The following is a 16,707-nucleotide window of genomic DNA, read 5'->3' on the forward strand; positions in this document are numbered from 1 at the left end:
TTCTTTGCTTGCATTACCTTCCTTCATTGTCTTCAGTCTTTGGAGTACTTTCACGATTCCCTACTGTAAATAGAGCATGCGCCTACACTTTGAATTGTGCTGGTGGACTCTAAACATACTTTCATATTGCTTATACCTTTCAAGTGGTCTATGGTGTCAGTAATGATTTTACCCAGTTCAAACTATTACACTGGGTTATTTTCTGATTTAGAGCTGGAAATGTGTTGCTGGAAAAGCGCAGCAGGTCAGGCAGCATCCAAGGAACAGGAGAATCGACTTCTTAGAAGGGCTTATGCCTGAAACGTCGATTCTCCTGCTCCTTGGATGCTGCCTGACCTGCTGCGCTTTTCCAGCAACACATTTTCAGCTCTGATCTCCAGCATCTGCAGTCCTCACTTTCTCCTATTCTCTGATTTACCCTTTGTACAGCTGACATTTGCCTGATGCATTGCATCACTGTACAGAAAGAGGGGCTGATATTTTAACATCAAGTTTATCTCAGTAAAATGTATTGACATTTGTGTTTCCTCTTGGATTGTATTTTTTATAGCCAGAGATGATTTCTATTGTACTGAGATTCTACTTTAAATTAGGCACATTAGTCAAGATGAAAGCAATTAAATCACCATTAGGAAGTGTGTTTAAATCAATGAAGAGTTACAGATGGTGGCATTGATATTTTCAGGCTTTACTTCCAGGCTATTATACAAACATTTGAATATTCATCTTCTGAGCAGAAGTAAACCATTCAACCCCTTGAGCTTGATCTGCCATTTAACAAGATCACGACTGACCTGAATGTGAACTGAACTCCACATACCTGTCTGTCCCCAATCAACTTTGATTCCCATGTTAATCAAGAACCTATCCACTCCTGCTTAAAAATATTCTCTTAGTCCGCCTCTACCATTGTCTGAGTAAGAGAATTCTAAAGCCTATGATTAGCATCAAAAGTAGTAATTTAACTCCAGACCCATGTGGAATTGTGGGATCACAGAGCAACTGAGGTGAATGATAAGGATGCATTTAAGGGAAAGCTAGATAAACACGACTGGAGGGAATAGGAAGCTATGCAGGTAGAGATAGATGAAGGAAGCTTGTGCTGATTATAAAGAACAGCACAAACCATTTGAGCAAATCATCTTTCTCTGCAGTTCTATTTAATCCAACCATATAAATTATTGTGACTCATTAAAAGGGGATAAAAAAGGTCTAATCTCTTTTCAAAAATTGCCTCTTTCTATTTTTTCCCCAATATTAATTGTAAGCAACATTTCATAAACACCACTTACTGTTCATCCTGTTTGGATGGAGTTTGCAAACTTCTTTATGGCAAGACGTTTTCATTCTTTTTGCGACTGGTGTGCTGTTCATTAGAATTCCTGCTGATAACTTTCATTTTCTTTAACTTTAGGTCCAAAGAACTGATTAAGGAAGCGATCCTGGATAATGACTTCATGAAAAATCTGGAGTTGTCTCAGATTCAAGAAATTGTAGACTGCATGTACCCAGTAGAATATGCCAAGGACAGCTGTATTATCAAAGAGGGTGATGTGGGATCTCTGGTTTATGTAATGGAAGGTAAGTTATTTGAATTTTTAATACTGTACCAACAGATCTAAAGGAGTCTGCACTAGGACTGCTTGCCTCATAATAATCACTTTTATGTTCATTGAGTAAATTGCTATTGTTTTTCTTAAATCCTTTACAATAAAAATTAGTTGTGGAGTGGTTATATTAGGAATGGATTTCCTTTGCAGAGTAGAAGGAGGAAATAATTCTGCAATATGTTTGTATTGTTTCCAATACAGTATATTGTTATTATAAATGAGGGCTGCATTTAACCATTATCACTTAGGCAGTAAACTGGCCAAGCTGATCATCCACTTGCTATGAGATCTTCTTTTCAATTTATTTATTGAAATTATTGCAGTTCCATTTTAATGAGTCACAGTAATTTACATGGTTGGATTAAATAGAACTGCAGAGAAAGATGATTTGCCCAAATGGTTTGTGCTGTTCTTTATAATCAGCACAAGTTTCCTTCATCTAAATCTACCTGCATAGTTTCCTATTCCCTCCAGTCATGTTTATCTAGCTTTCCCTTAAGTGCATCTTTATCATTCACCTCAGTTGCTCTGTGATCCCACAATTCCACTTGGGTCTGGAGTTAAATTACTATTTTTGTGCTAATCATAGGCCGGTGTTGTAGGCAATCACTTTCTGTGAAGAGAGCTCCTGGAAATATTAACATTAGTAGTCTCTCCTTGTCCTGACTTTTGAAGGATTGTGTCAACCATGCAAAAGCAATTTCATTTTAAAGTATGTGCTACTAATTCAACAGTCACAATGGAAACGAGAAATATACAATTTGGGGCAGCACAGCGCCAGGGACCTGAGTTTGATTCCAGCCTCGGGCAACTGTCTGTGTGGAGTTTGGAAATTCTCCCCCTGTCTGCGTGGGTTTCCTCAGGGTGCTCTGGTTTCCTCCCACAGTCCAAAGATGTGCAGTTTAAGTGGATTAGCCATGAAAAATGCAGGGTTACAGGGATAGGGTAAGGAGGTGGGTCTGGGTGGGATGCTCTTTGGTGGGTCAGTGTGGACTCAGTGGGCCAATTGGTCTGCTTCCACACTGTAGGATTTCTATGATTACAAATCACTGAGCCACCATTTATGTATCTAACACCTACATAACAGACAACAGTCAGTTGCCCATAACATCAGTTATACTCTCAGCTGCACTATGCAGTTAACTGATAATGAAGGAGTTGTGAATGCTAATCCTCAGCAATTGGCTGACTTAGGGGGTAATTTAATTGTGAGAACATCGTAGACAATTGCACTGTTTCAATTAACTATTGATTTTTTTCAATGTTGTCTTATTGCTTAGGATTAATTAAGTTAAGGAGGAAGGAAACTTTTAGCATCAAAAAAAGGATCTTATATCTCCTGCTTTGAAATTGGACAACAATGATTATCCAGCATTTTTACGCCAAAAATGTTCTTGTAAGGACTATGCTTTGATTTAGGAATATAGTATTTTTTGCAATTTAGTGTAATGCTAAAGTAAAATTTGATCAAACTACACCTTTTGGAAAGATATATCCAATATAAAAAATGATTCTGTACACCCAGACATTCAGTCCATTTAACTTGTTTGGCAGCCTCGTGCCTTTTTAAAGATTGCCAGTTCACTCCAAATCAAAGCCCAATTGTCTGTTTTCCATTGCAAGTTGTTTTAGATTTGTAAATAATCATTCCCTCATTGCTATCTGTGAATTAGTGTGATCAAAAAGGCTGAAGAATGATTTCTGGTGTGACATACGTACAAATGTTGGGAGAGAGGTCTAGTTTCTCCTCAATAAATTTGCAGCTTTTGGTATTAGTTCAGATTTAGGATAGCACTGTCCTCCAGAGTGTCTGCAAGGGTAGTTTAATTTGCATCTCTTTTAGGCTCTCATCTATGAGGAATGTGTACAAGATTAACTTTGTGTGTGCAAGAACATCATAGACCCATTCTTCCTATATGAGTTTGAGTTCATTCTCAAGACTGTCAATGCTTGTAATCTCTCTATTCATACTGTCACTGGTACCTGAAAGTAGCTTGCCAGTTTGATGCCTGTGCAGGGGTATGTCTGCCCTAGACTTTTGTTGCTGACTCCCACACACATCATGGAAAGCTGCCAATCATTGGTTAGAACCTACAAAACGGGACAGCTGAGGCACCAATAATTCCACTAATGCTGTACAAAGGATTGCTTTAACCAATAAACAGAAGTGATCCACACATCTGTTCTCTGCTCAGTCAGTATGCTGTTCTCAACAGTTGTGACTCTGCCATTAGTATACTGGGTTCAACTGAAGGCATGGGAAGTAATTATGACCGAGAGCCTTTCCCTCGCTGTGGCCTTGCAAGAGTGGTTAGAGGTTTCAACTTCACAAGATCATTCTGTACTTGTGATGCCAAGTCTGAACCCAGCATACCTGGGTACTGGCCAATTTTCCCTTCATTCCATTGACGTGATGATAGGGCATGTTTGAATGCCCATGTACTTTCTGTTCCAGAACACACACTGCAGGAAAGTAATTCAGATGAAGTGTTGACCAAGAATGGTGCTAACGTTTTTCAAATACTAATGGTGCGCTATGATGTATTGATTATTTGACCCAACAAGTAGGACACAAAAGTTGAACATAAATTCCGGAAGTCTTAAGTTCAAAACAAATTCCTATTCTAATTTCAAGTTCATATTGCTGTTTAAAGTGTTATCTTTTAACCTTTAGCTTATGCATTTTTCTAACAATGCACGGCAGTTGCATCACATTGAAAATGCATTTGCAACGGAATGGCTTCTTAAGGGTTGTTTGCAGTTTTTGTTCATGTGGAATTGCACAGATTTAGTTCAGGAGAGTAAATAAATCCAATGTACTATTGCCACAGTTTCTTGGAATGTGAGCATTGTCCCAAAACCAAGAAATATCAAATCTCCTTCATGTTCTCAAAGAAAAGACTAGGTAAAGTCCAGATGCTAGATCAGAAAGTGGATAAATAGCCACCAAAATCATTATCAAGCATTTCCTGAAGACTTGTTTGAGCTGGATTGGCCCACATTCGGTGACCTGACTATACTGCCATTCTTTGAGGAGAAAGTGAGGTCTGCAGATGCTGGAGATCAGAGCTGAAAAATGTGTCCTGCTGCGCTGTTCCAGCAACACATTTTCAGCTATACTGCCATTCTCCTCACCCAGGTAATAAAAGTTGCGACTGTTAGAAACATGAAGATTCCACCTTCTCAACCTCCCCCCTCCTTGGCTGAGGCACGGTGACCCTCGGGTTAAACCACCATCAGCCATCTTTCTCTCTCATGAGAAAGCAGCACTGTGATCATCTGGGAGAATGGCAACTTTATTAAGAATTTTTCTTCTATTAAATTTCCTAAAGGCTGTGAATGAACCAATATAATAAGGACACAAATATGAACCCACGCTTTCAGACATTATCAGCGCAATCAGCAAATGGCACAAACATTTGAAGTTAGAAACTGTATTTTGTAGATCTGATTTTAGCCAGGACAATAATATGTTGATACTAAACAGTCCCATTGAAAGAAGTGGTGCTATCTACTGGAAAGCTGCAGCTGTGCATTTATGAGGCACTTGAATGGATGTTTAATATCCTTTATCAGGATGGTTCACGCATGTGGGTCAACATGTTTCCATCATAGAATGAAACAAAATACACCAAGAGTTAATTCCATTTGAAATGGGAGTACACTTTGCTCCAAGCTGAGCAGGAAATTGCTGCTGAGAGAAATGTGGTTCTGTCTTCATTGCTCTGTGGACCGCAAGTTGTATTTCACCAGAATCTCTAACCTAGTATTCGTATATATCAATCTTACATTACTAGCAAGCTGAGGTATTGAACCTAATTCAACAAGGAGTGGAGGAGGACATGCCCAGGAATTCCTGGAAATGAGATGTCAACAACAGAAGCAACTTGCTATAAACGGCTAAAGCAATCCCCCAACCAACTGGTCAGATTAAAAACTCTGCAATCCTGCCACATCCACTTGTGAATGACAATGGCAACAAGACAATGAGTTGGAGGACAAAGCTCGACAAAGCATCCACTCCCAATGATGGAGGAGCACCAATGCACAAAACAAGGCTCACTATCATCTTCTGCAAGAAATGTCAAGTGAATGAATCATCTTGGCCTCCTCCCAATTCTGAATGTCAGGCCTTGTGCTTTGTTCCCATTTTAGCATGGGATGAGAATCTTGCTGGAAAGACTGAGAAGGTAATTGCTGTTGAGAAGTTGATGGTTAGCAGGCCACAAAGTTGACTTAAAGACCACGGGGAAGAAACATCGGGATCTGACATGAAGGGAGGCTGCCAGAGCTCCTTAGTGCCAGGGTTCTATTCCAAATAATCCGAATGCAGTATCTTGTCCCACATTTCAGCTTTAATGGCGTCATAAATTCTGGATTTTTTTTCAAATAGTGTAATGAGGACAGTTGTTGGAGGAACTTGCTATCCAGGCCAAATTCCTAGGCAGCTCTAATAATGTTGCTAGTTGTCATGGAGATAGTAGCAAAAAAAAATTTAGAGAACATTAACCAGGGGGACTGAATAGCAGCATCTGCTGTGGTACTGGAGAAAGAATGAACAATGATAATAACCTTGAAGTAGAACAGTTACAGTGGCAGAACAGAAAAAAATGTGAATCACGTAAAACTTGAGTTTGGAGTCATAGAGACACAAATCCCTTCACTGGCTCATGGTGATGTGCTCCGTTACTGTGTTAGGGACATTCCAGGATTAAAAGGGAACACTAGATATTTCTACTTTTAATTCATTCACAGGATTTGGAATGCCAATATATCTGTTGTTGATTCTTCTTTGTCCTCCAGAAGATCTTAAACTACTGCAGTCCACGTGATGTAGAGACATCTGCAGGGCTGTTAGTAAGAGAGTTCAAGGATCTTGACCAAATGATTATGAAGGAATGGTGATGTAATTCCAAATCAGGATGGTGTTGACCTGGAAAAGAGCTTGCATGTGTTAGTGTTGCTATGAAGCTGCTTCCTGTTAGCCTTGAAGGTTAATGTGTTTTTTGTGTAAAACACCACTGCCAGTATAACATATCTGCTTTCCTTATGTTAGTTAAAAATCACACAATACCAGGTTATAGTCCAATACGTTTATTTAGAGGCATTAGCTTTTGGACCGCTGCTCCTTTATCAGGTGGTTGTGGAGAATAAGATTGTAATCTTATTCTCCACAACCACCTGATGAAGGAGCAGCACTCCAAAAGCTAGTGCTTCTAAACAAACCTGTTGGGCTATAACCTGGTATTGTGTAATTTTTAATTTTGGACATCCCAATCCAACACTGGCATCTCCAAATCATTCCCTATGTTAGTCCTTGTAGCATATACCATAAAGATTTTGTTCTTATTGAGAAAGATGTCTTAATGTTTATTAATGACCATAAGACATCGAAGCTGAAGTTAGGCCTTTCAGCCCATTGAGTCTGCTCCACCACCGAATGCAGTCATGGCTGATCTCATAACCTTCAGCTTCACTTGTCTGTCTTTTCCCCCGCAACCCTTGGATTTCCTCATTAATCAAAAATTTGGCTATCTCAGCCTAGAATGCACTTGAAGACTCAGCGTCAATAACCCTCTGTGGGAAAGAATTCCACAGAATCCCAATCCTCGAGAGAAAGAATTCCTTCTCATCTGTCTGAAATGTGATACACCTTAGTCTGAGATTATGTTGACTGGTCTTAGACTCTCCCACAAGGGAAAACAACTTTTCCAGATCTAACCTGTCAAGTCCTCAAAGAATCTTGTATGTTTCAATAAGATTGCCTCTCATTCCGCATATTCCAATGAGTACAGGTCCAATCTACTCCATCTCTCATCATAAGACAGATCTACATACCTGGGATCACCCTAAGGAACTTTCATTGGACTGCCTCCAATTCCAAGATATCCTTCCTTAGGTAAGGGGCCCAAAACTATTTACAGCATTCCAGCTGTCTTATAGTGAGTGCCATGTACAGTTTTGGCAAATTCTCCCCATATTCCATTCCCATTGAAATAAAGGCCAATATTCCATTTGTGTCATCGCTTGCTGAACTTGGATGCTAGTTTTTTTGTGATTCATAGACAAGGCCTTAAATCCCTCGGCTCTGTTGCTGGTCTTTCTCCATTATAGTATTTGGCTTCTCTATTCTTCCTGTCTTTGCGACAGCAGGTATTACATTGCTGTAAGATCGCAGACTGGCATTTTGTGTGGTTCCTGTGCTTACTGCATGGATCAAAAGGTACAGTAATAGCAAACAGGCTGTTACTTTTAGTCTAGATTAGAGTGGTGCTGAAAAAGCACAACAGGTCAGGCAGCATTGAAGGAGCAGGAAAATCGAGGTTTCGGGCAAAAGCTGAAGGGCTTTTGCCTGAAACGTCGATTTTCCTGCTCCTCGGATGCTGCCTGACCTGCTGTGCTTTTCCAGCACCACTCTAATCTAGACTCTGGTTTCCAGCATCTGCAGTCCTTGTTTTTACCTAGGCTGTTACTTTTACTACAGCTGTCTCTACTGAAGGGGAGGCAGGTACTTTTTTTAATAGGAACATCACCAGATTGTTAAAAGGAACATTGCCTGCTGATCTGAGATCTGTGCAATAATGGAACACAGACTGCATCTTTGGAAGGTGGCAATCACTATCAAGTCTGAAAAGATTCAACAGTATATCTTGCATGCATATACACTGCTATTACAGTGCTACTTTGCATTAACCATTCACTCACTCCAACAATGATTGGGATTTGCACACGTGGGTCTTTATCCCAAATATTGTTGAGCTCCTTTAGTGATGTTGAAGCTGCATTCATTCAGGCAAATGGTGATTATTCCATTCCACTTCTCTTCTACCTTGTAGGTGGTGGACAGTTTCTGGGGAGTTAGGAGGTGAGCCTCTGGTCTGACCTGTAGCCCATAATGTCTATGGCTAGTCCAGTTCAATTTCTCATCAGTGGTAGTCTCCAGGATGTTGATAGTTGGGGAGTCAGTAATGCCATTGAATATCGAGGTAAGATGGTTAACTCCTCTTGTTGCAGCTGGTCACTGCTTGGCATTTATGCAGCATGAATGTTAGTTATTTCTCTTATTGCCTCAGTTAAAGCTTGAGTGTTGATTGGGACTTAGTGTCTATGTGCGTGAACAGCTTCGTATCTGAAGACTTATGTTCGTTTCCATTAATAAGCGTACTGCTGTTTTTGGTATGCTCTGGGTTGAACCCTTGGCTCACTGGTTACCAAGCAGCAACTTGCAGTTTGTGTTTGAATATAATTTTGTTGTTGTTGATGGCCTCACGGACTTCTATTTTTAAGCTGCTGAAGCTGCTGTGTGTGTGTCCACTGTAGCATGGTGGTAACAGCACAACCCAATAGAGATTAAGGTCAGTTTGAAGATGGACTTCTGTCTTCATAAGAAGTGTGGTGGCTGCCCCACCAATACTATCATGAACAGATGCATTTGCGACTGGTAGTTTGGTGTTTAGTTTGAATGGCTAGTGATTCATCAGCTAGGAGCAGTGACAGGACGAGGTTTCCTTGTCTATGTTTGACCTGATGCTGAGAATTCATGGGGTCTGAAGCCAATGTTGAGAATTCTCAGGCCACTCCTTCAGACTTTATACCTAATGCCAGGCTTTCCTGTTGCTGGGACACAAAATGCACAGGAATAATGATGGTCATGTCTGGACAATGGAAAGAGTGATTTGCTGAGTATGACTGTGTCAGGCTGTTACTTGATTCATCTGTGGGACAGCTGTCCCAATTTCTGCACAAGTCCAGGATGTTAGTGAGGAGGACTTTACAGAATTGATTGGGTAATGTTCCAGTTCATTTATTGATGTCAAATAGGAATATAGGAGAAACAATTGAGCAGATGACTGACACCTGAGACAGTGCCTAGCTTGTAATATCCCTTTGGGATCTTTGCCCAGCCTAGTGTTCCTTAACTGTGCTACTCCAGTGACTGGATTCTGGCTGGTGGAAAGCTGTTCATGTCACACAACCACCTGATGAAGGAACAGTGCTCCGAAAGCTATTGCTTCCAAATAAACCGGTTGGACTATAACCTGGTGTTGTGTGATTTCTAAGATTGTCAGACTGTGAGACTGCAAATGTTTTTGGAGGATGATGTTGAGCAAGTCTCATCCTCTGTGGTCCAGCTTCAGACCACACCACACCACACCAAGTTGGAGCAGCAGAAGTGTGGACTGGCTAGCTGGGAGATTATAAGAAGGACACTGGCGAATGGCTACAGTGGGGCGCATTGTCATCCTAATAGAGAATAGTAGGTCCTCTCTTCATAGAATCACTGCCAATCCCTCAGGGCATTTATGTACACTGCCATCTGCAGGCTGACCCAGCCAAGTGTTCATTTCCTACCTCTAGTGATACCTTACCAACAATGCTGGGTGGAGGATATAGTTATGCAGATAGCCTGCTCATCAATCTGTTCAGCCCCCTCCAAGACCTGAGTGATACTCCTCTCCATGATAGTCAGTACGGTCTCCTCCACGTTAGGTAAAAGATGCAGCCAGGTTTGACTGGCTGAACAAGTGAAATGAGTCAAAAGAGTGTCCTACAATATGCACAGCAAGCCTTCAGCATGCAATTATCCAAATTTCAGATTATCGAAACAAGATCGCAAAGCCTAATGCTTGGCTACACTTTGTTATCCGGTATTCAATTATCCAAACGGAATACTCTCCGCCTGTGTCGCTCACATAATCGGGTTTCCTCTGGACTTGGCTGATGCAGTTGATGCCTGGATGGTTGCAGCTCTAACATCACTCAGGGATCGGAAACGATCCAAGACAAAGCAGTCGACTTGATTGGCAGGCCCTCCAGCACCCCAAACATTCACTCTCCCAGGGCTGACATGATAAAACATTGACAAAGTTCATCACATCCCATGATCTGATTCACCAAGTGGAACAAGGGTGTCATGCACAAGGGAATAGCACCACCTGAAAGATGCCCCGCAGGTCTCTCCGTACCCAACCTCACAATATATCACTTACCGTTCTTTCATTCTCACAGTGTCAAAATTCTGGAACATCCCTAACAGTACAGTTAGGCAGTTAAGGATAGATATGAGAAAGGTAAGGAGGGGTTGTTTTACCTTTCTATGTGACCGTGACAATGACTTTGACTTTAGTAAGGAATGACTATTACATTAAATGTGAAAGGACAGTAAAGGCAGTTAAGTCCAGCTTCAAGCTGCTCCAGATTAGATTCCCTGCAGTGTGGAAACAGGCCCTTCGGCCCAACAAGTCCACAATGACCCACTGAAGAGTAACCCACCCAGACCCATTCCCTCTGACTAATGTATCTAACACTATGGGCAATTTAGCATGGCCAATTCAGCTGACCTGCACATCTTTGGATTGTGGGAGAAAACCAAAGCACTCAGAGGAAACCCACGCAGACACAGGGAGAACATACAAACTCCACACAGACAGTCACCTGAGGCTGGAATTGAAACCGGGTCCCTGGCACTGTGAGGTAGCAGTGCTAACTACTGAGCCACCGTGCCACTGTGCAAGAGTGTGTATTTTTTAAAACTTCAAATGTATTGAAATCTTCTGAATATGTTCAATGAACTAGAAGCATGGTCACAAAAATCAAGCACCTGGCAAAACATCAAACTGATATTGCCTCTGGATTTTGTTTCCATTTTGCATATCAATCTTGTAAAGAGCACAGCAACATTACCATTTAATTATGATGATTCCTGATCACAGGCAGATTTGTGACTGGACTTAAGTACAATGTTAACTGATTGTCAAACATTCAAAGTGCTGTGTTTATATTTGTAAAATATTTTCAATTCACTTTAAATACAGTACAGTGTACAAAGTCCATTTAGGGACCTGTCAAACCCAATGGATTATTGATGCAGAGGAACATAATCTTAAAGTCATACAGAATGGAAGATAGAGTTGTCATTTCTTTTTGTGACTTTATTTTCTGCTCTGCGGCCAGTTTTATTGGCAGCTCGACGACCGTTGGCTCAGGGGTGAAGGGGGTGGGAAGGAGGGGCATACATGGTGATGTAAAGGGGTTCAACTGAAATGAAGAGACGCTGAAGGGTCATCAGGGAAACCAGGAGCATAATACAGGAGAGGAACTGAGGGGTCAGGGGAGGGCGGGGTAGTTATTGTGGGTCACAGTTGGAGCCTTTTAATTATTACAGCAAATGCAAAATCCTGAAGCTGACAATGTCAGTCAGAAAGCCAACTACACGTAGGGTGCTGCTTTGTCAATATCAAATGAACTGACCAATGTAGGGTTGGGGGACTGCAGTGAGAGATGGACTGATTAATATTGTATTTGATTTTTGGAGGGGTTTTAGTGTTCAGGACTGGATGCCTCCAAAAGGTATACTCTAGTAATCAGGAATCCAGTATTTAGTGTAATACTATCCATCTGCCTTCAATTGGCTTATTTAGAATGGCAACCTGGGGTTCCGGAGAGAGCAATAGTACATTCTACCAAGCTCCTGTGATGTCGGTCCTCTCAAGAACCACAGCAATGCAGAACCATACAGAGTAGACGCTCGTCTACGGGTGAGAGATAACCTTGATGTGATCAGGGGTAATCCTCCCTTTACTTGTATCAGCAACAACAGCTGCTGCTACCAGCTGTTAGACAAACTCCTGAGGGAGATATAGCAGGACAACAGCTTTCACAGAGGAGGAGAGCTCTGCTTGGAACAGGAGCTCCAGGCTTAAGTGTAGCTACCTGCAGATAGCAGAGAACTGTTTAGACAATGACAAGATCTTCTAAGCCATTGAGTCACAACCTCTGCTAGTTGCTCTAGTGAGAACCTGTGCTCACAGGGACTGGGCACCAACCCCATTTCAGTAACCCCAAAGATAATAGTTGCCATTAATTTCTTTGCTCGTGGATTGTTCCAGGGAGCTACTGAGGATCTCTGTGGCATTTCACAGTCCTCAACTCTGCTTTGCATAGACCATCGGCCTCCTGAAGGCGAGGGATCAGTCAAACAGAACACAGTCAGACTGGATGTCCTGCACCCTAGTGGTGTGCAGCACCCTTCACAAGCTCAGGGACAGGTTTGGAGCTTTCCACTTCCAGGACGATGGAAATGGGATGAGAATTTTTTTCCGTTCTGGATATTATTTAACTTGCACATTTGCTATCAGCCCTCTGCATCAGGAACAGCTTCTTCCACACTTAGATTTTTGAATGGAACTGTCAAACTTTAAATTTAATGTTGAATTTGTTCTTTGTGCCCCTTCTCTGCTCTGTTCCAGTACCATAATGCACTTTGTATGGTATGATCTGCCTATACTGTACACAAAACCAAAACTTTTCACTATACTTGAGTAAATTTGACAACAATAAATCAAATCCAAAAACATCTCAAGAATTGACTTGCTTTTCGATCTGATTTATCTGTGCAATAAATATTGGGTTTTTTTCCCCCCTTTCAACTGTGGGTCTTATGGTCTCACCTGTGACAGCTAAAATATGTGGAGAAATTTATTTTGGATCAATGTTAGCATGGATGAAGCTGGAATACAGTGAGCAGTTCCATTACTGTACGCTCCTATATGTTGTGTTAAAGTGGCCCTTGTGGCAAAGACACTTGAATCACATCAGGGAGTCTGCTCACTAGTGAATACTACCAATCTCTCTCCCATCCTGAGCTATCTAATTATACACCTCATACGCTCACTATCCCCACAGTGCTGCTGAAAGCAGTGAGCTTTAATTGCATCCTCTCTGACAACACTGTAGTTTACAGTGTGTGAATTTGCTTCTTTCAATTTGGCTCCAATTTGGAGTAAATTGGCACAGTCATTTTGACTTAACACCTCATGGTGTAAAATGTTATGTATCTTTTTGATAATGCCAGCTGTTTGATAGGGCTTTTCTTCCTGGAGCCTGTTGATACATGCCTTATCTCCCTCTTACCTTGCTGATGATCCATGGCTAGAGAGATGTGGCAACCATTGGGGAGGGGGGTCTGCTGATTCAGATTAGATTAGACTAGATTCCCTACAGTGTGGAAACAGGCCCTTCGGCCCAACAAATCCACACTGATCCTCCAAAGAGTAACCCACCCGAACCCATTTGCCTCTGACTAATGCACCTAGCACTATGGGCAATTTAGCATGACCATCTTTGGATTGAGAGTGGAAACCAGAGCACTTGGAGGAAACACGGGGAGAATGTGCATAGTCCACACAGACAGTCGCCCCGAGGCTGGAATCGAACCCGCGTACCTGGTGCTGTGAGGCAGCAGTGCTAACCACTGAGCCACCATGTCACTCCATGCTGAATGTGGGTCTCCATGCCGGAGGGACCACAATGGGCATGAGAACATGCTACATTCTAGCTGACCAATGGTCTCCAGTACAACTACCTGGTTCCACCATCCCCTCCCTGGTCACTTTCTGCAGGTTGACCATGTCTCTGGCTGAATACAGAGGTACAGCTTCTGCAGGAGGTTCAGCAGGTGCCCAGTCTCTGCAGACCTTGGACTCTGGGATTTTGGGTTTTTCTTACTTCCCCATTCCTGATGAAGGGCTTTTGCCTGAAACGTCGATTTTCCTGCTTGGATGCTGCCTGACCTGCTGTGTTTTTCCAGCACCACTCTAATCTTGAGAATGTGCATTACCAAGATGAGATGGTGAGCTGTACTAAGTAGAAAGTGCAGCGGGAAGGAAGTGTTAGCAGTTTAAGGGGATGAGGTGAATGTGAACCATTGACTGCATATCATGCCGTCTGTGAGCATGTCTGCGATGCCTGTGCAGTGACAGAATGAGTGATGCCCATCTGACTGTGAGTTACAGCAAAAGGACAGTGAGATGTATCCTTGTAGAGTGCAGCAGTTCATTTTCTTCTTACAGCTCCCTAATGAACTCATACAGCATCTCGTTTGTGTAGATAATAAGCTGAGAAAATATAATTGTGTGATAACAGGTTCTAGTCATGGGCAGTATTGATGCCATCTGAGAGACTCGCTGCTATATTTTAATTTCAAAATGGTAAATTCTAACCATAGACACCACATTCAGGACTTAAGCATTAAGCCCAAATTCCAGGACAACCACGTTAAAACGATGCAAAAAAGATATTGTATTATTGAGTTTTAATTGGCCCATTGCAGTAGGATTGATTGGTACATCTGAGACTAACAGTATAGAGCCAGGTGACTGTGTCAATGTTTCAAGATTAAAATTATTTGACAGATCATGATTGATTCACAATTAGAGACATTGGATAATGTGACATTTGTGGAATAAGTTCACAGGGATAATTTGGTGCTTTATACGTATGTAGGTTCCTTGACAGAGCTAGGTGAAAGTGAGGACTGCAGATGCTGGAAATTTAGAGTCGAGAGTGAGGTGCTGGAAAAGCACAGCGTGCAATAGGTAGGTGAAAATGGGGGTAAAGGTCATAGGTTGGAGGGAGGGTGGAGCAGATAGGTGGGAAGGAATATGGACAGGTAGGGCAGGTCACTAGGGCAGTGTGGAACTGGGATAAGGTGGGGGTAGGGAAATGAGGAAACTGGTGAAGTCCACATTGATGCCATGGGGATGGAGTGTCCTGAGGTGGAAGATCAGGCCTTCTTCCTCCAGGCGTTGTGTGGTATGGGAGTGGCGATGGAGGACTCCCAGGAACTGCATGTTCTCAGCAGAGTGGGAGGGGGAGTTGAAATGTTCACCCTCAGGGCGGTGGGGTTAGTTGATGCGGGTGTCCTGGAGATGTTCTCTAAACCACTCTGCGAGTAAGCGTCCTGTCTCCCCAATGGAGAGAAGACCACATTGGGAGCAACGGATACAGTAAATGACATGTGGAAGTGCAGCTGAAACTTTGATGGATGTGGAAGGAACCTTTGGGGCTTTGAACAGAGGTAAGCGGGGAGGTGTGGGCAGAGGTTTTGCAATTCCTGCAGCGGCAGGGGAAGGTGCCGGGATGGGAGGGTGGTTCGTTGGGGGTGTGGACCTGACCAGGTAGTCACAGATGGAACGGTCTTTGCGGAAAGTGGATAGGGGTGGGGAGGGAAATATATCCCTGGTGGTGGGGTCCATTTGTATATGGCGGAAATGTTGGAGGATGATGCGATGTATACGGAGGTTTGTGGGGTAGAAGGTGAAGACCAGGGGGGGTTCTGTCCTTGTTGTGGTTGGAGGAGTGGGGTTCGAGGGTGGAGGTGCGGGAGTGGATGAGATGCGTTGGAAAGCATCTTCAACCACATGGGAGGGGAAATTTCAATCTTTAAAGAAAGGGGCCATCTGGTGTGTTCTGTGGGGGAACTGGTCCTCCTGGGAGCAGATGCAGTGAAGGCAGAGGAATTGGGAATATGGGATAGCATTTTTGCAGGAGGCAGGGTGGGAGGATGTATAATCCAGGTAGCTGTGGGAATCGGTGGGTTTGTAGAAAATGTCAGTGTTGAGTCGGTCACCGTTGATGGTGATGAAGAGGTCCAGGAATGGGAGGCAGGTGTCAGAGATGGTCCCGGTGAATTTAAGGCCAGGGTGGAATGTGTTGGTGAAGTTGATGTACTGTTGAACTTCCTTGTGGGAGCACAAGGTGGCGCCGATGCAATCATCAATGTAGCGGAGGAAAAGGTGGGGAATGTTGCTGATGCTATCTTGACAGAGCTATCTGGCTCTCCTCACTCCCCATCACCCTGCAAGCGATTTGATTCCAAGTGTTTATTCCAGCTCCCTTTCATAGTTATGATTCAATCTGCTCCCATCATGCTGTCTGATAGTGCACTCCAGATTATAAGCTGCATACATATGTGGATCCTTATTTCTGCTCTGGATCATTAATGAATAATCTTATATCTACATCCTCTGGAGATAGCTCTTTTACTTGATTAAAAATCCTTCATCATTTTGAACCTCTCTATTCAAACTTCCCTTCACAATTTCTCCTGTTAAAAACAATCCTGGCTTCTCCAATCTCTCCATTCTCGTTTGCCATGAGAGTAGGGCTATTTTTACGTTAGTTGATATCAAAGACTTCAAACTAACATGGGGAATGTAATTTTTCAAGCTCTGTTTAAAACAGTTCACTACAGTGGATGATGCGCAGCTGGAGTGGATGTATATCAATGTTAAAACTGCTTATTTCAAAATGTTAA

The 16,707-nt window shown here is 42.5% G+C and overlaps 1 protein-coding gene across 1 annotated transcript in view; it reads left to right on the forward strand.

The window, feature by feature from the left end:
* The first annotated feature begins 1,414 nt into the window (after nucleotides 1–1,414).
* The window catches only part of prkg1b (protein kinase cGMP-dependent 1b), a 623,979-nt gene continuing 608,686 nt past the window's right edge, over nucleotides 1,415–16,707 (forward strand). The window contains exon 1 of the mRNA XM_043712366.1: nucleotides 1,415–1,581. Coding sequence (XP_043568301.1) covers nucleotides 1,458–1,581 — 124 coding nt within the window. The 5' untranslated portion in view covers nucleotides 1,415–1,457. The remainder of the gene's footprint in view (nucleotides 1,582–16,707) is intronic.

This window comes from Chiloscyllium plagiosum, chromosome 22 (genome assembly GCF_004010195.1).
Source record: "Chiloscyllium plagiosum isolate BGI_BamShark_2017 chromosome 22, ASM401019v2, whole genome shotgun sequence".
Classification (NCBI taxonomy): domain Eukaryota; kingdom Metazoa; phylum Chordata; class Chondrichthyes; order Orectolobiformes; family Hemiscylliidae; genus Chiloscyllium; species Chiloscyllium plagiosum.